General features: G+C 43.9%; 1 protein-coding gene across 1 annotated transcript in view; it reads right to left on the bottom strand.

The window, feature by feature from the left end:
- atp1b1a (ATPase Na+/K+ transporting subunit beta 1a) overlaps positions 1-22,001 on the bottom strand; it is an 83,732-nt gene extending 61,731 nt beyond the window's left edge. Inside the window, exon 1 of the mRNA NM_001140597.1 lies at positions 21,766-22,001. Within this exon, the coding sequence (NP_001134069.1) occupies positions 21,766-21,859 (94 nt within the window). The 5' untranslated portion in view covers positions 21,860-22,001. The remainder of the gene's footprint in view (positions 1-21,765) is intronic.
- Positions 22,002-22,809: the final 808 nt, after the last annotated feature.

Genomic DNA, 22,809 nt, shown 5'->3' with positions numbered 1-22,809 from the left:
TACACATACACTACTACAGAACATTCCCTACCCTACATATACACTACTACAGAACATTCCCTAGATATACACTACTACAGAACATTCCCTACACATACACTACTACAGAACATTCCCTCCCCTACACATACACTACTACAGAACATTCCCTACACATACACTACTACAGAACATTCCCTACCCTACACATACACTACTACAGAACATTCCCTCCCCTACACATACACTACTACAGAACATTCCCTACACATACACTACTACAGAACATTCCATCCCCTACACATACACTACTACAGAACATTCTCTCCCCTACACATACACTACTACAGAACATTCCCTCCCCTACACATACACTACTACAGAACATTCCCTCCCCTACACATACACTATTACAGAACATTCCCTCCCCTACACATACACTACTACAGAACATTCCCTACCCTACACATACACTACTACAGAACATTCCCTAGATATACACTACTACAGAACATTCCCTACACATACACTACTACAGAACATTCCCTCCCCTACACATACACTACTACAGAACATTCCCTACACATACACTACTACAGAACATTCCCTACCCTACACATACACTACTACAGAACATTCCCTCCCCTACACATACACTACTACAGAACATTCCCTACACATACACTACTACAGAACATTCCCTCCCCTACACATACACTACTACAGAACATTCTCTCCCCTACACATACACTACTACAGAACATTCCCTCCCCTACACATACACTACTACAGAACATTCCCTCCAATACACATACACTACTACAGAACATTCCCTCCCCTACACATACACTATTACAGAACATTCCCTCCCCTACACATACACTACTACAGAACATTCCCTACCCTACACATACACTACTACAGAACATTCCCTAGATATACACTACTACAGAACATTCCCTACACATACACTACTACAGAACATTCCCTCCCCTACACATACACTACTACAGAACATTCCCTCCCCTACACATACACTACTACAGAACATTCCCTCCCCAACACATACACTATAACTGAACATTCCCTCCCCTACACATACACTACTACAGTACATTCCCTCCCCTACACATACACTACTACAGAACATTCCCTCCCCTACACATACACTACTACAGAACATTCCCTACCCTACACATACACTACTACAGAACATTCCCTCCCCTACACATACACTACTACAGTACATTCCCTCCCCTACACATACACTACTAAAGAACATTCCCTCCCCTACACATACACTACTACAGAACATTCCCTACCCTACACATACACTACTACAGAACATTCCCTACCCTACACATACACTACTACAGAACATTCCCTCCACATACACTACTACAGAACATTCCCTACACATACACTACTACAGAACATTCCCTCCCCTACACATACACTACTACAGAACATTCCCTCCCCTAAACATACACTACTACAGAACATTCCCTACACATACACTACTAAAGAACATTCCCTACCCTACACATACACTACTACAGAACATTCCCTCCCCTACACATACACTACTACAGAACATTCCCTACACATACACTACTACAGAACATTCCCTCCCCTACACATACACTACTACAGAACATTCTCTCCCCTACACATACACTACTACAGAACATTCCCTCCCCTACACGTACACTACTACAGAACATTCCCTCCCCTACACATACACTATTACAGAACATTCCCTCCCCTACACATACACTACTACAGAACATTCCCTACCCTACACATACACTACTACAGAACATTCCCTAGATATACACTACTACAGAACATTCCCTACACATACACTACTACAGAACATTCCCTCCCCTACACATACACTACTACAGAACATTCCCTCCCCTACACATACAATACTACAGAACATTCCCTCCCCTACACATACACTACTACAGAACATTCCCTCCCCAACACATACACTACTACTGAACATTCCCTCCCCTACACATACACTACTACAGTACATTCCCTCCCCTACACATACACTACTACAGAACATTCCCTCCCCTACACATACACTACTACAGAACATTCCCTACCCTACACATACACTACTACAGAACATTCCCTCCCCTACACATACACTACTACAGTACATTCCCTCCCCTACACATACACTAAAGAACATTCCCTCCCCTACACATACACTACTACAGAACATTCCCTACCCTACACATACACTACTACAGAACATTCCCTACCCTACACATACACTACTACAGAACATTCCCTACACTACACATACACTACTACAGAACATTCCCTCCCCTACACATACACTACTACAGAACATTCCCTCCCCATAACATACACTACTACAGAACATTCCCTACACATACACTACTACAGAACATTCCCTACCCTACACATACACTACTACAGAACATTCCCTCCCCTACACATACACTACTACAGAACATTCCCTACACATACACTACTACAGAACATTCCCTCCCCTACACATACACTACTACAGAACATTCTCTCCCCTACACATACACTACTACAGAACATTCCCTCCCCTACACATACACTACTACAGAACATTCCCTCCCCTACACATACACTATTCCAGAACATTCCCTCCCCTACACATACACTACTACAGAACATTCCCTAGATATACACTACTACAGAACATTCCCTACACATACACTACTACAGAACATTCCCTCCCCTACACATACACTACTACAGAACATTCCCTCCCCTACACATACACTACTACAGAACATTCTCTCCCCTACACATACACTACTACAGAACATTCCCTCCCCTACACATACACTACTACAGAACATTCCCTCCCCTACACATACACTATTCCAGAACATTCCCTCCCCTACACATACACTACTACAGAACATTCCCTAGATATACACTACTACAGAACATTCCCTACACATACACTACTACAGAACATTCCCTATACATACACTACTACAGAACATTCCCTCCCCTACACATACACTACTACAGAACATTCCCTACACATACACTACTACAGAACATTCCCTCCCCTACACATACACTACTACAGAACATTCCCTACCCTACACATACACTACTACAGAACATTCCCTAGATATACACTACTACAGAACATTCCCTACACATACACTACTACAGAACATTCCCTCCCCTACACATACACTACTACAGAACATTCCCTACACATACACTACTACAGAACATTCCCTATACATACACTACTACAGAACATTCCCTCCCCTACACATACACTACTACAGAACATTCCCTACACATACACTACTACAGAACATTCCCTCCCCTACACATACACTACTACAGAACATTCCCTCCCCTACACATACACTACTACAGAACATTCCCTCCCCTAAACATACACTAATTCAGAACATTCCCTACACATACACTACTACAGAACATTCCCTCCCCTACACATACACTACTGCAGAACATTCCCTCCCCTCCACATACACTACTACATAACATTCCCTCCCCTACACATACACTACTACAGAACATTCCCTAGATATACACTACTACAGAACATTCCCTACACATACACTACTACAGAACATTCCCTCCCCTACACATACACTACTACAGAACATTCCCTCACCTCCACATACACTACTACAGAACATTCCCTACCCTACACATACACTACTACAGAACATTCCCTCCCCTACACATACACTACTACAGAACATTCCCTCCCCTACACATACACTACTACAGAACATTCCCTACACATACACTACTACAGAACATTCCCTCCCCTACACATACACTACTACAGTACATTCCCTCCCCTACACATACACTACTACAGTACATTCCCTCCCCTACACATACACTACTACAGTACATTCCCTCCCCTACACATACACTACTACAGTACATTCCCTCCCCAACACATACACTACTAAAGAACATACCCTCCCCTACACATACACTACTACAGAACATTCCCTCCACATACACTACTACAGAACATTCCCTCCACATACACTACTACAGAACATTCCCTCCCCTACACATACACTACTACAGAACATTCCCTCCCCTAAACATACACTACTACAGAACATTCCCTACACATACACTACTACAGAACATTCCCTACCCTACACATACACTACTACAGAACATTCCCTCCCCTACACATACACTACTACAGAACATTCCCTACACATACACTACTACAGAACATTCCCTCCCCTACACATACACTACTACAGAACATTCTCTCCCCTACACATACACTACTACAGAACATTCCCTACACATACACTACTACAGAACATTCCCTCCCCTACACATACACTACTACAGAACATTCTCTCCCCTACACATACACTACTACAGAACATTCCCTCCCCTACACATACACTACTACAGAACATTCCCTCCCCTACACATACACTATTACAGAACATTCCCTCCCCTACACATACACTACTACAGAACATTCCCTACCCTACACATACACTACTACAGAACATTCCCTAGATATACACTACTACAGAACATTCCCTACACATACACTACTACAGAACATTCCCTCCCCTACACATACACTACTACAGAACATTCCCTACACATACACTACTACAGAACATTCCCTACCCTACACATACACTACTACAGAACATTCCCTCCCCTACACATACACTACTACAGAACATTCCCTCCCCTACACATACACTACTACAGAACATTCCCTCCCCTACACATACACTACTACAGAACATTCTCTCCCCTACACATACACTACTACAGAACATTCCCTCCCCTACACATACACTACTACAGAACATTCCCTCCCCTACACATACACTATTACAGAACATTCCCTCCCCTACACATACACTACTACAGAACATTCCCTACCCTACACATACACTACTACAGAACATTCCCTAGATATACACTACTACAGAACATTCCCTACACATACACTACTACAGAACATTCCCTCCCCTACACATACACTACTACAGAACATTCCCTACACATACACTACTACAGAACATTCCCTATACATACACTACTACAGAACATTCCCTCCCCTACACATACACTACTACAGAACATTCCCTACACATACACATACACTACTACAGAACATTCCCTCCCCTACACATACACTACTACAGAACATTCCCTCCCCTACACATACACTACTACAGTACATTCCCTCCCCTACACATACACTACTACAGAACATTCCCTCCCCTACACATACACTATTACAGAACATTCCCTCCCCTACACATACACTACTACAGAACATCCCCTCCACATACACTACTACAGAACATTCCCTCCCCTACACATACACTACTACAGAACATTCCCTACCCTACACATACACTACTACAGAACATTCCCTCCCCTACACATACACTACTACAGAACATTCCCTCCCCTTCACATACACTACTACAGAACATTCCCTCCCCTACACATACACTACTACAGAACATTCCCTCCCCTACACATACACTACTACAGTACATTCCCTCCCCTACACATACACTACTACTGAACATTCCCTCCCCTACACATACACTACTACAGAACATTCCCTCCCCTACACATACAATACTACAGAACATTCCCTCCCCTCCAAATACACTACTACAGAACATTCCCTCCCCTACACATACACTACTACAGAACATTCCCTCCCCTACACATACACTACTACAGTACATTCCCTCCCCTACACATACACTACTACAGAACATTCCCTCCCCTACACATACACTACTACAGTACATTCCCTCCCCTACACATACACTACTACAGAACATTCCCTCCCCTACACATACACTACTACAGAACATTCCCTACCCTACACATACACTACTACAGAACATTCCCTCCCCTACACATACACTATTACAGAACATTCCCTACCCTACACATACACTACTACAGAACATTCCCTCCCCTACACATACACTACTACAGAACATTCCCTCCCCTACACATACACTACTACAGAACATTCCCTCCCCTACACATACACTACTACAGAACATTCCCTCCCCTACACATACACTATTACAGAACATTCCCTCCCCTACACATACACTACTACAGAACATTCCCTACACATACACTACTACAGAACATTCCCTCCCCTACACATAGACTACTACAGAACATTCCCTACACATACACGACTACAGAACGCTCCCTACACATACACTACTACAGAACAGTCCCTCCCCTTCACATACACTACTACAGAACATTCCCTCCCCTACACATACACTACTACAGAACATTCCCTCCCCTACACATACACTACGACAGAACATTCCCTACCCTACACATACACTACTACAGAACATTCCCTACCCTACACATACACTACTATAGAACATCTCCTCCCCTACACATACACTACTACAGAACATTCCCTACACATACAATACTACAGAACATTCCCTCCCCTACACATACACTACTACAGAACATTCCCTCCCCTACACATACACTACTACAGAACATTCCCTCCCCTACACATACACTAATACAGAACATTCCCTACACATACACTACTACAGAACATTCCCTACCCTACACATACACTACTATAGAACATTCCCTACACATACACTACTACAGAACATTCCCTCCCCTACACATACACTACTACATAACATTCCCTACACATACACTACTACAGAACATTCCCTACACATACACTACTACAGAACATTCCCTCCCCTACACATACACTACTACAGAACATTCCCTCCCCTACACATACACTACTACAGAACATTCCCTCCCCTACACATACACTATTACAGAACATTCCCTCCCCTACACATACACTACTACAGAACATTCCCTCCCCTACACATACACTATTACAGAACATTCCCTCCCCTACACATACACTACTACAGAACATTCCCTCCCCTACACATACACTACTACAGAACATTCCCTCCCCTACACATACACTACTACAGAACATTCCCTCCCCTACACATACACTACTACAGAACATTCCCTCCCCTACACATACACTACTACAGAACATTCCCTCCCCTACACATACACTACTACAGAACATTCCCTTCCCAACACATACACTACTACTGAACATTGCCACCCCTACACATACACTACTACCGAACATTCCCTCCCCTACACATACACTACTACAGAACATTCCCTCCCCTACACATACACTACTACAGAACATTCCCTCCCCTTCACATACACTACTACAGAACATTCCCTCCCCTACACATACACTACTACAGAACATTCCCTCCCCTACACATACACTACTACAGAACATTCCCTACACATACATTACTACAGAACATTCCCTCCCCTACACATAGACTACTACAGAACGTTCCCTACACATACACGACTACAGAACGTTCCCTACACATACACTACTACAGAACAGTCCCTCCCCTTCACATACACTACTACAGAACATTCACTCCCCTACACATACACTACTACAGAACATTCCATCCCCTACACATACACTACGACAGAACATTCCCTACCCTACACATACACTACTACAGAACATTCCCTACCCTACACATAAACTACTATAGAACATCTCCTCCCCTACACATACACTACTACAGAACATTCCCTACACATACAATACTACAGAACATTCCCTCCCCTACACATACACTACTACAGAACATTCCCTCCCCTACACATACACTACTACAGAACATTCCCTCCCCTACACATACACTACTACAGAACATTCCCTACACATACACTACTACAGAACATTCCCTACCCTACACATACACTACTATAGAACATTCCCTACACATACACTAATACAGAACATTCCCTCCCCTACACATACACTACTACAGAACATTCCCTCCCCTACACATACACTACTACATAACATTCCCTACACATACACTACTACAGAACATTCCCTACACATTCACTACTACAGAACATTCCCTCCCCTACACATACACTACTACAGAACATTCCCTCCCCTACACATACACTACTACAGAACATTCTCTCCCCTACACATACACTACTACAGAACATTCCCTCCCCTACACATACACTATTACAGAACATTCCCTCCCCTACACATACACTACTACAGAACATTCCCTACCCTACACATACACTACTACAGAACATTCCCTCCCCTACACATACACTACTACAGAACATTCCCTCACCTCCACATACACTACTACAGAACATTCCCTCCCCTACACATACACTACTACAGAACATTCCCTCCCCTACACATACACTACTACAGAACATTCCCTCCCCTACACATACACTACTACAGAACATTCCCTCCCCTCCACATACACTACTACATAACATTCCCTCCCCTACACATACACTACTACAGAACATTCCCTAGATATACACTACTACAGAACATTCCCTACACATACACTACTACAGAACATTCCCTCCCCTACACATACACTACTACAGAACATTCCCTCACCTCCACATACACTACTACAGAACATTCCCTCCCCTACACATACACTACTACAGAACATTCCCTACCCTACACATACACTACTACAGAACATTCCCTCCCCTACACATACACTACTACAGAACATTCCCTCCCCTACACATACACTACTACAGAACATTCCCTCCCCTACACATACACTATTACAGAACATTCCCTACACATACACTACTACAGAACATTCCCTCCCCTACACATACACTACCACAGTACATTCCCTCCCCTACACATACACTACTACAGTACATTCCCTCCCCAACACATACACTACTAAAGAACATACCCTCCCCTACACATACACTACTACAGAACATTCCCTCCACATACACTACTACAGAACATTCCCTCCACATACACTACTACAGAACATTCCCTCCACATACACTACTACAGAACATTCCCTCCCCTACACATACACTACTACAGAACATTCCCTCCCCTAAACATACACTACTACAGAACATTCCCTACACATACACTACTACAGAACATTCCCTCCACCAACACATACACTACTACAGAACATTCCCTACACATACACTACGACAGAACATTCCCTCCCCTACACATACACTACGACAGAACATTCTCTCCCCTACACATACACTACTACAGAACATTCCCTCCCCTACACATACACTACTACAGAACATTCCCTCCCCTACACATACACTATTACAGAACATTCCCTCCCCTACACATACACTACTACAGAACATTCCCTACCCTACACATACACTACTACAGAACATTCCCTAGATATACACTACTACAGAACATTCCCTAGATATACACTACTACAGAACATTCCCTACACATACACTACTACAGAACATTCCCTCCCCTACACATACACTACTACAGAACATTCCCTACACATACACTACTACAGAACATTCCCTACCCTACACATACACTACTACAGAACATTCCCTCCCCTACACATACACTACTACAGAACATTCCCTACACATACACTACTACAGAACATTCCCTCCCCTACACATACACTACTACAGAACATTCTCTCCCCTACACATACACTACTACAGAACATTCCCTCCCCTACACATACACTACTACAGAACATTCCCTCCCCTACACATACACTACTACAGAACATTCCCTCCCATACACATACACTATTACAGAACATTCCCTCCCCTACACATACACTACTACAGAACATTCCCTACCCTACACATACACTACTACAGAACATTCCCTAGATATACACTACTACAGAACATTCCCTACACATACACTACTACAGAACATTCCCTCCCCTACACATACACTACTACAGAACATTCCCTACACATACACTACTACAGAACATTCCCTCCCCTACACATACACTACTACAGAACATTCCCTCCCCTACACATACACTATTACAGAACATTCCCTCCCCTACACATACACTACTACAGAACATTCCCTACCCTACACATACACTACTACAGAACATTCCCTAGATATACACTACTACAGAACATTCCCTACACATACACTACTACAGAACATTCCCTCCCCTACACATACACTACTACAGAACATTCCCTACACATACACTACTACAGAACATTCCCTATACATACACTACTACAGAACATTCCCTCCCCTACACATACACTACTACAGAAGATTCCCTACACATACACATACACTACTACAGAACATTCCCTCCCCTACACATACACTACTACAGAACATTCCCTCCCCTACACATACACTACTACAGAACATTCCCTCCCCTACACATACACTATTACAGAACATTCCCTCCCCTACACATACACTACTACAGAACATCCCCTCCACATACACTACTACAGAACATTCCCTCCCCTACACATACACTACTACAGAACATTCCCTACCCTACACATACACTACTACAGAACATTCCCTCCCCTACACATACACTACTACAGAACATTCCCTCCCCTACACATACACTACTACAGAACATTACCTCCCCAACACATACACTACTACTGAACATTCCCTCCCCTACACATACACTACTACAGAACATTCCCTCCCCTACACATACAATACTACAGAACATTCCCTCCCCTCCAAATACACTACTACAGAACATTCCCTCCACTACACATACACTACTACAGAACATTCCCTCCCCTACACATACACTACTACAGTACATTCCCTCCCCTACACATACACTACTACAGAACATTCCCTCCCCTACACATACACTACTACAGAACATTCCCTACCCTACACATACACTACTACAGAACATTCCCTCCCCTACACATACACTATTACAGAACATTCCCTACCCTACACATACACTAGTACAGAACATTCCCTCCCCTACACATACACTACTACAGAACATTCCCTCCCCTACACATACACTACTACAGAACATTCCCTCCCCTACACATACACTACTACAGAACATTCCCTACACATACACTACTACAGAACATTCCCTCCCCTACACATACACTACTACAGAACATTCCCTTCCCAACACATACACTACTACTGAACATTGCCTCCCCTACACATACACTACTACAGAACATTCCCTCCCCTACACATACACTACTACAGAACATTCCCTCCCCTACACATACACTACTACAGAACATTCCCTCCCCTTCACATACACTACTACAGAACATTCCCTCCCCTACACATACACTACTACAGAACATTCCCTCCCCTACACATACACTATTACAGAACATTCCCTCCCCTACACATACACTACTACAGAACATTCCCTACACATACACTACTACAGAACATTCCCTCCCCTACACATAGACTACTACAGAACATTCCCTACACATACACGACTACAGAACGTTCCCTACACATACACTACTACAGAACATTCCCTCCCCTACACATACACTACTACAGAACATTCCCTCCCCTACACATACACTACGACAGAACATTCCCTACCCTACACATACACTACTACAGAACATTCCCTACCCTACACATACACTACTATAGAACATCTCCTCCCCTACACATACACTACTAGAGAACATTCCCTACACATACAATACTACAGAACATTCCCTCCCCTACACATACACTACTACAGAACATTCCCTCCGCTACACATACACTACTACAGAACATTCCCTCCCCTACACATACACTACTACAGAACATTCCCTACACATACACTACTACAGAACATTCCCTACCCTACACATACACTACTATAGAACATTCCCTACACATACACTACTACAGAACATTCCCTCCCCTACACATACACTACTACATAACATTCCCTACACATACACTACTACAGAACATTCCCTACACATACACTACTACAGAACATTCCCTCCCCTACACATACACTACTACAGAACATTCCCTCCCCTACACATACACTACTACAGAACATTCCCTCCCCTACACATACACTACTACAGAACATTCCCTCCCCTACACATACACTACTACAGAACATTCCCTCCCCTACACATACACTACTACAGAACATTCCCTACACATACACTACTACAGAACATTCCCTCCCCTACACATACACTACTACAGAACATTCCCTTCCCAACACATACACTACTACTGAACATTGCCACCCCTACACATACACTACTACAGAACATTCCCTCCCCTACACATACACTACTACTGAACATTGCCTCCCCTACACATACACTACTACAGAACATTCCCTCCCCTACACATACACTACTACAGAACATTCCCTCCCCTACACATGCACTACTACAGAACATTCCCTCCGCTACACATACACTACTACAGAACATTCCCTAGATATACACTACTACAGAACATTCCCTACACATACACTACTACAGAACATTCCCTCCCCTACACATACACTACTACAGAACATTCCCTCCCCTACACATACACTACTACAGAACATTCCCTCCCCTACACATACACTACTACAGAACATTCCCTACCCTACACAAACTACAGAACATTCCCTTCCCCTACACATACACTACTACAGAACATTCCCTCCCCTTCACATACACTAGTACAGAACATTCCCTCCCCAACACATACACTACTACTGAACATTCCCTCCCCTACACATACACTACTACAGAACATTCCCTCCCCTACACATACACTACTACAGAACATTCCCTACACATACACTACTACAGAACATTCCCTCCCCTACACATACTACAGAACATTCCCTCCCCTACACATACACTACTACAGAACATTCCCTCCCCTTCACATACACTACTACAGAACATTCCCTCCCCAACACATACACTACTACTGAACATTCCCTCCCCTACACATACACTACTACAGAACATTCCCTCCCCTACACATACACTACTACAGAACATTCCCTACACATACACTACTACAGAACATTCCCTCCCCTACACATACACTACTACAGAACATTCCCTCCCCAACACATACACTACTACTGAACATTCCCTCCCCTACACATACACTACTACAGAACATTCCCTCCCCTACACATACACTACTACAGAACATTCCCTCCCCTCCACATACACTACTACAGAACATTCCCTCCCCTACACATACACTACTACAGAACATTCCCTACCCTACACATACACTACTACAGAACATTCCCTCCCCTCCAGATACACTACTACAGAACATTCCCTCCCCTACACATACACTATTACAGAACATTCCCTCCCCTACACATACACTACTACAGAACATTCCCTCCCCTACACATACACTACTACAGAACATTCCCTCCCCTACACATACACTACTACAGAACATTCCCTACACATACACTACTACAGAACATTCCCTCCCCTACACATACACTACTACAGAACATTCCCTCCCCTACACATACACTACTACAGAACATTCCCTCCCCTACACATACACTACTACATAACATTCCCTACACATACACTACTACAGAACATTCCCTACACATACACTACTACAGAACATTCCCTCCCCTACACATACACTACTACAGAACATTCCCTCCCCAACACATACACTACTACTGAACATTCCCTCCCCTACACATACACTACTACAGAACATTCCCTCCCCTACACATACACTACTACAGAACATTCCCTACACATACACTACTACAGAACATTCCCTACACATACACTACTACAGAACATTCCCTACACATACACTACTACAGAACATTCCCTCCCCTACACATACACTACTACAGAACATTCCCTCCCCTACACATACACTACTACAGAACATTCCCTCCCCTACACATACACTACTACAGAACATTCCCTCCCCTACACATACACTACTACAGAACATTCCCTCCCCTACACATACACTACTACAGAACATTCCCTCCCCTACACATACACTACTACAGAACTTTCCCTCCCCTTCACATACACTACTACAGAACAATCCCTACACATACACTACTACAGAACATTCCCTCCCCTAAACATATTCTACACCATTCTACTGTTCTCTACTCTACTGTTCTCTATCCTACACCACTCTACTGTTCTCTCCTCTACACCACTCTACTGTTCTCTACTCTACACCACTCTACTGTTCGCTACTCTACACCACTCTACTGTTCTCTACTCTACACCACTCTACTCTACACCACTCTACTGTTCTCTACTCTACACCACTCTACACCACTCTACTGTTTTCTACACCACTCTACTGTTCTCTACTCTACACCACTCTACTGTTCTCTACTCTACACCACTCTACTGTTCTCTACACCACTCTACTGTTCTCTATTCTACACCACTCTACTGTTCTCTACTCTACACCACTCTACTGTTCTCTATTCTACACCACTCTACTGTTCTCTACTCTACACCACTCTACTGTTCTCTATTCTACACCACTCTACTGTTCTCTACTCTACACCACTCTACTGTTCTCTACTCTACACCACTCTACTGTTCTCTACTCTACACCACTCTACTGTTCTCTACTCTACACCACTCTACTGTTCTCTACTCTACACCCCTCTACTGTTCTCTACACCACTCTACTGTTCTCTACTCTACACCACTCTACTGTTCTCTACTCTACACCACTCTACTGTTCTCTACACCACTCTACTGTTCTGTATTCTACACCACTCCACTCTACACCACTCTACTGTTCTCTACTCTACACCACTCTACTGTTCTCTACTCTACACCACACCACTCTACTGTTCTCTACTCTACACCACTCTACTGTTCTCTACGCTACACCACTCTACTGGTCTCTCCTCTACACCACTCTACTGTTCTCTACACCACTCTACTGTTCTCTACTCTACACCACTCTACTGTTCTCTACACTACACCACTCTACTGTTCTCTACTCTACACCACTCTACTGTTCTCTACTCTACACCACTCTACTGTTCTCTACTCTACCCACTCTACTGTTCTCTACTCTACACCACTCTACTGTTCTCTACTCTACACCACTCTACTGTTCTCTACTCTACTGTTCTCTACACCACTCTACGCTACTGTTCTCTACTCTACACCACTCTGTTCTCTACTCTACACCATTCTACTGTTCTCTACACCATTCTACTGTTCTCTACACCACTCTACTGTTCTTTACTAAACATCCAGTGACTAAACAATCTACAGGAAACACTTTTACTAGTGCATTGTTTGAGCAGAATAACTTCATAGTGCAACAGTGTCTGGGTGTGTGTGAGAGGGAGAGAGAGAGACTGATTTACTGGCGGTAACCATGGCAGTGAGCTCTGGGGTGACAGAGAGATGCAAACCAGTTGCATCGAAGGTGACCATGGCTGTATTTTCGTAGGCATAGAGTACCACAGTATGAGTCATAATACCCATAAAACCTAGCGGTCAAACAAGGAAATGGTTCCAATCGTTTTTCCACCAGTCATTTTTCCCCGTAGGGGATTTTAGAAACACTTAAAATAAGGGCTGTATTTCGTGTAGGCTTACCATGGCGTGACGTTTTGATAACCATGTAAATCTCTCTTGGACAAGGTGACTTTTATCAATATATTAGCCTGAATTTCCCCCCCCCCCCCCCCCCCAATGAAATGCTAATTAGCTGCTAATGTGGATATCATAAAGAACTACAAATTCCATGATGATTTACATTTACATTTAAGTCATTTAGCAGACGCTCTTATCCAGAGCGACTTACAAATTGGTGCATTCACCTTATGATATCCAGTGGAACAACCACTTTACAATAGTGCATCTAAATCTTTTAGGGGGGGGGGGGGGGGGGTAGAAGGATTACTTTATCCTATCCCAGGTATTCCTTAAAGAGGTGGGGTTTCGGGTGTCTCCGGAAGGTGGTGATTGACTCCGCTGTCCTGGCGTCGTGAGGGAGCTTGTTCCACCATTGGGGTGCCAGAGCAGCGAACAGTTTTGACTGGGCTGAGCGGGAACTGTGCTTCCTCAGAGGTAGGGGGGCCAGCAGGCCAGAGGTGGATGAACGCAGTGCCCTTGTTTGGGTGTAGGGCCTGATCAGAGCCTGAAGGTACGGCTCTGGATGATCTGGATGAGACTGACGAATCGAGGCAAAGGTCAGAATCTCTGGATCAACTATCTAATGTTAGTTAAATGTAGTAATGAAGAAATTGTCTAGATTTCTTTAAACGGACAATTCTGTTAACTGTCTTGTGCAGGTTTTAAATTGACACAATACCTGTTAGTAAAGGTATCAGCTAGAGGAGACCTGCAGGATCAATACCTGTTAGATATCAGCTAGAGGAGACCTGCAGGATCAATACCTGTTAGAAAAGGTATCAGCTAGAGGAGACCTGCAGGATCAATACCTGTTAGGTATCAGCTAGAGGAGACCTGCAGGATCAATACCTGTTAGATATCAGCTAGAGGAGACCTGTAGGATCAATACCTGTTAGATATCAGCTAGAGGAGACCTGTAGGATCAATACCTGTTAGATATCAGCTAGAGGAGACCTGCAGGATCAATACCTGTTAGGTATCAGCTAGAGGAGACCTGCAGGATCAATACCTGTTAGATATCAGCTAGAGGAGACCTGCAGGATCAATACCTGTTAGATATCAGCTAGAGGAGACCTGCAGGATCAATACCTGTTAGGTTTCAGCTAGAGGAGACCTGCAGGATCAATACCTGTTAGGTTTCAGCTAGAGGAGACCTGCAGGATCAATACCTGTTAGGTGTCAGCTAGAGGAGACCTGCAGGATCAATACCTGTTAGATATCAGCTAGAGGAGACCTGCAGGATCAATACCTGTTAGGTATCAGCTAGAGGAGACCTGTAGGATCAATACCTGTTAGATATCAGCTAGAGGAGACCTGTAGGATCAATACCTGTTAGATATCAGCTAGAGGAGACCTGCAGGATCAATACCTGTTAGGTATCAGCTAGAGGAGACCTGTAGGATCAATACCTGTTAGATATCAGCTAGAGGAGACCTGCAGGATCAATACCTGTTAGGTGTCAGCTAGAGGAGACCTGTAGGATCAATACCTGTTAGATATCAGCTAGAGATGAGATGCAGGGTTTTGAAGTCTTGCATGATGTCTTCTTTGAGGCTAATTAGCATTTTTTTTTTTTTACTGAGTGTAAATACAGGCTAATATATTGATAAAAGTCACCTTGTCCTAGAGAGATTTACACGGTTATCAAAACTTCACGCCATGGTAAGCCTTCCCGAAACACAGACCTTATTTAAAGTTTCTAATTTCCTTGTTTGACCGCTAGGTTTTATGGGTATTATGACACCTCCACTGTGGGGCTCTATTAACAGAGGCTCATTGGTCAAAACGTGTGTTTTTTATGAATAAACACTGAAAATAAGGTCTGTGGTTTAGGAGTTCTGATGCATTATTCTATTGGATCATCTTGATCAGCTAACGTCACTTTATATAATCCAAACAAGCACATAAAGGCTTCATAATTCATAAAGGTCATGTTTAACTGCCTCATAGACCAACTCAGTGGCCTTGTGGTTACAGTGTCCTGAGATTGGAAAGTTATGAATTCAATCTCTGGTCGAGTCAAACCGAAGAAAAACCTGACAAGTCTCCGCTTGACATTCAGCATTAAGGAGATAAGATCGGGGTTAAGGCCCTGTGATAGGCTAGCGTCCTGGGTACGGCCCTGTGATGGGCTAGCGTCCTGGGTACGGCCCTGTGATGGGCTAGCGTCCTGGGTACGGCCCTGTGATGGGCAAGCGTCCTGGATACGGCCCTGTGATAGGCCGGCGTCCTGTCCAGGGGTACGGCCCTGTGATAGGCTGGCGTCCTGTCCAGGGGTTAAGGCCCTGTGATAGGCCAGCATCCTGTCCAAGAGGTGGTACTTGTACATCAAGCTGCCTCTCACTACAGAAACAGGAGGTAGACTCCTGCCCTATGGGCCGTTCTCATCAAGCTGCCTCTCACTACAGAAACAGGAGATAGACTCCTGCCCTATGGGCCGTTCTCATCAAGCTGCCTCTCACTACAGAAACAGGAGGTAGACTCCTGCCCTATGGGCCGTTCTCATCAAGCTGCCTCTCACTACAGAAACAGGAGGTAGACTCCTGCCCTATGGGCCGTTCTCATCAAGCTGCCTCTCACTACAGAAACAGGAGGTAGACTCCTGCCCTATGGGCCGTTCTCATCAAGCTGCCTCTCACTACAGAAACAGGAGATAGACTCCTGCCCTATGGGCCGTTCTCATCACGCTGCCTCTCACTACAGAAACAGGAGATAGACTCCTGCCCTATGGGCCGTTCTCATCAAGCTGCCTCTCACTACAGAATCAGGAGATAGACTCCTGCCCTATGGGCCGTTCTCATCAAGCTGCCTCTCACTACAGAAACAGGAGATAGACTCCTGTCCTATGGGCCGTTCTCATCAAGCTGCCTCTCACTACAGAAACAGGAGGTAGACTCCTGCCCTATGGGCCGTTCTCATCACGCTGCCTCTCGCTACAGAAACAGGAGATAGACTCCTGCCCTATGGGCCGGTCTCATCAAGCTGCCTCTCACTACAGAAACAGGAGATAGACTCCTGCCCTATGGGCCGTTCTCATCACGCTGCCTCTCACTACAGAAACAGGAGGTAGACTCCTGCCCTATGGGCCGTTCTCATCAAGCTGCCTCTCACTACAGAAACAGGAGGTAGACTCCTGCCCTATGGGCCGTTCTCATCAAGCTGCCTCTCACTACAGAAACAGGAGGTAGACTCCTGCCCTATGGGCCGTTCTCATCACGCTGCCTCTCACTACAGAAACAGGAGATAGACTCCTGTCCTATGGGCCGTTCTCATCAAGCTGCCTCTCACTACAGAAACAGGAGATGGACTCCTGCCCTATGGGCCGTTCTCATCACGCTGCCTGATATTATCTCATAGAACAAAACGTGTCAAATCTCCGAAACCTGTTAGCCTCAGACCGCGTTATCCAAAACACCTCCAAAAGCGGCATTAAATTTCCCCCCGTAGGCTTTGAGCAACGAGCCATTGGGACTACAAGCTGGCGAGCCCTATAGCTCTGTTCCAAAGTCCAATTCATTTATTAGTCTCTCAAATCCGTGTATTTCTTTACACACCTATGACCGCATATTGTGTGGAAGCTCAGGGGGGGGGAAGCTAAATTCCAGACCACGATGTCTTTCTCGCTCTCTTGTAATAAATGTGATCAAATTGGCCAATAGGAGACTTGTTGAATGCCTTCCAGTCCTTGTGATAACCTCTCTCTGTCTCTCTCTCTCTCTCTGTCTCTCTCTCTGTCTCTCTCTCTGTCTGTCTCTCTCTCTCTCTTCTCTCTCCTCTCTCTCTCTCTCTCTCAGCTCGGTCTATCCCCCCCCCCCCCCCCCCCCAGAGCAGCAGGGTAGACCAGTCAGGCAGGCATGGCTTCGTGTTGTGAATGAACAACTCAGGCACGTTCTCACATTCCTCAAGGCAAACAGCACAGAGATTGCTGAGATTATCATAATTGTCCTATTTCGTGCAATAGTTCCGTATACGCTTACCTTTCAAAAGACTACAGGCACTGGGTAGCTGTAAGTATAAGGGTTATTACACCATCATTGGATACAAGTGTCACTAAATGAAGACCTGAATCAAATGTAGCCTACAGTAGTCGCTAATTCCTACCTTTTTGTGATGACGACCAACTGTGATTTGATGCGGGGTAAAATGACATGGTTGCTGCACAGCCAGCCCAGCCAATCGGAAGGCTTATCCTGAGCAATAACCGCTGCAACCTGGTCTCAGAGCTTTTTGTATTATTCTGTACGTAAATCTGGGGAAACTCAATTTCCTGTGTTATTTTATGTATTAATTTGTGGATGTCTATCACCCATTTCGTATGATATGTTACGAAATACGATTTGTATTATATGTTACGAATTCTAGCTCGGCTAGGGGTTTTTGAGTTAGGCTAAAGAGTTAAGTGTTAGCTAACATGCTAAATGGTTGCAAAGTTTCAACAAAAAAAAAAGTAGTAAGTAGATAAAATGCTAAAGTTGTCTGTGATGCGATTCGAACTCACAACCTTTCGGTTACTAGACGTTGGCTTTATACACCCACTCATCCGACTTCCGTTTTTTTTTTTTACCTCAAGTAAACCATCTGTCTTATACAACCCTATCAAACATGCCATACTAATTTTACAGTCCCGGATTTACGTTTACTATGTAATGACAGTGTATGAGACCAGGCTGTAACAACCACATCGATGAGAGCCGACGTGCACTTAATAATACCGTGCGCGATATGTAGGCTACGCAAACAAAGGCAACACGCCAGAAACCTTGGGACTTTTCAAAACGTACCAAGTTACTTTCATCGAGCTTCTGAATTCTATAAATGAATTCAGAGAACAGCCAACTGTTTCGAGAGATAAACCAACAAGTATCAGTGAACAGGCGCTCTTTGCTTTACCAAAAATAATCTGGCCAGCATTCCGGAAACAAATGGTGACTGTGTCCCCTACTAGAGCGTTCAATCTGTCTTTATTTGTGCTCGGATTGTGAAAGTCTACCGTAATAATCGCCCTACCCATGTGAACTCGGTATAATTGATTTAAGTAACAAATTGTCCCCAGTAGCTGCTGAAAGAAACACAGTTGTCTGTGGGGGAGGGGTGGCCCTGGACAAACCGAGCATGTGAGTCGTGACATGATCTTTCTATGTAGAGAAAGCGCCTAGATAAATACAAAAAAAAAACGAAATGTAGCCAGTAGATGAACTAACTACCTACTGCAACAGTCTCCCACTCCAATACTGAGCAAACAAATAATAATAATGTAGAGATACCGTGTGTGTTACAGTGTTGCAAGCTCACCAGTTGAACAAGAAAGTGTCTCATTGGTAAATCAATGCTGATTGTTGGCTTCGTTTTTTTACATTATTCTGTCGGTCCAAAATAATGACATCAGTTTCAGAGGAAAAAGGCCGGATCACCTTGACTGTTAACCTTGAACCCTGATTCCTTCCAAAAAAATCTAACTGTATTGGGATAAAACTACTAATTACCGAGGTAATGGATGTCCCCCATTGTCATTTGGCACATTATTTTGTTCAGAGAAATAAAGTAATTGATATTTACCAACTCTTATCAATGTTTTCCATTCTGGGCTGACAGCAGAAACAAGCATGCCATTATGGCAAGACAAGCACATGTTAGTTGCAATCCAACACCATATCATGTAAATGATGTCCTTCAAAATGACCTCTTTGGCAAAGGACACCGAGTCTAGCTTTCGTTGTACGTGATCGACCCGGGTTTAAACGAATAATAACGGATAGGAACATTATTAACGTTCACTTGACCTAAAAGTCTGAATATATTTCAACTGCCTTTTTTTTTTTTTTTTTTTTTTTTTTAGACAGAACTAATTTTCATGACATTTATTTTGAATCGTATTCCATCAATAGGTTATACGGTTATTTTACAGAAGAGTTTTTTATAAATCACGTTTAATTGATTTGTCATGTTTCCATTGAAGAGTGAATGATCTCTACACAGCACGCTATGGTCAATCAAACAGGTGCTGTATCAGGAAATACAGAACGACTCAGGAACTCTCTGTGCCGTTACATTATTCTGACAATACACGGAAACAACAGGGCTACAACTCCTATCGTTCTTATCCTCCAGTTCATTTCAAGAAAAAGCGTCGATTAAAAGTAGTTTATTACGGATTTATGTACTTACACCAACTGCCACCAGTGCGTCCTAGAAATTCCTTCTTTTCCGAATTCCACAGAAAGCTCTTCCATCCACCGTCTCCATCTTTATTTGCCGACATCTTTTTTTTTTGCCTTTTAATTTCCCTTTTCAATCAATATTATCTAATGGGTGTAGGTACCCGATTCGTGTACTGTCCCCCGGTACAGAATAGTAAAGGACAGTTTCGTACCCGGCTCTCCTATTGTACACCACACATTTAGTTCTTATGGTATCCGACTCCGCCCGCAAACTCTTGTAATAAGTTACCTACAAAGAGGGGGGGGCTAACTCTGACCAATCACAAGCGGTCATCCTTCTGCGTAAGAATCAAGGGGGCAACAGCTATGATCACTGCTCTATGAAGGCAAGACTGCTCTATGAAGGCAAGACTGCTCTATGAAGGCAAGACTGCTCTATGAATGCAAGACTGCTCTATGAATGCAAGACTGCTCTATGAAGGCAAGACTGCTCTATGAAGGCAAGACTGCTCCACGAGGCAAGACTGCTCTATGAAGGCAAGACTGCTCTATGAAGGCAAGACTGCTCTATGAAGACAAGACTGCTCTATGAAGGCAAGACTGCTCTATGAAGACAAGACTGCTCTATGAAGGCAAGACTGCTCCACGAGGCAAGACTGCTCTATGAAGGCAAGACTGCTCCACGAGGCAAGACTGCTCCATGAGGCAAGACTACTCTATGAAGGCAAGACTGCTCCACGAGGCAAGACTGCTCCACGAGGCAAGACTGCTCTATGAAGGCAAGACTGCTCCATGAAGGCAAGACTGCTCCATGAAGGCAAGACTGCTCTATGAAGGCAAGACTGCTCCATGAAGGCAAGACTGCTCCACGAGGCAAGACTGCTCTATGAAGGCAAGACTGCTCTATGAAGGCAAGACTGCTCCATGAGTCAAGACTGCTCTATGAAGGCAAGACTGCTCCATGAAAGCAAGACTGCTCCATGAGTCAAGACTGCTCCATGAGGGTTCAAAACGAAATGGTGTCAACTCAAATGGTAGAATTATTAAACCC

Source organism: Salmo salar, chromosome 16 (assembly GCF_965601325.2).
Source record: "Salmo salar chromosome 16, fSalSal1, whole genome shotgun sequence".
Classification (NCBI taxonomy): Eukaryota; Metazoa; Chordata; class Actinopteri; order Salmoniformes; family Salmonidae; genus Salmo; species Salmo salar.
The sequence above is the reverse complement of the archived record's forward strand: the minus strand, read 5'-3'. Positions and strand labels throughout refer to the sequence as shown.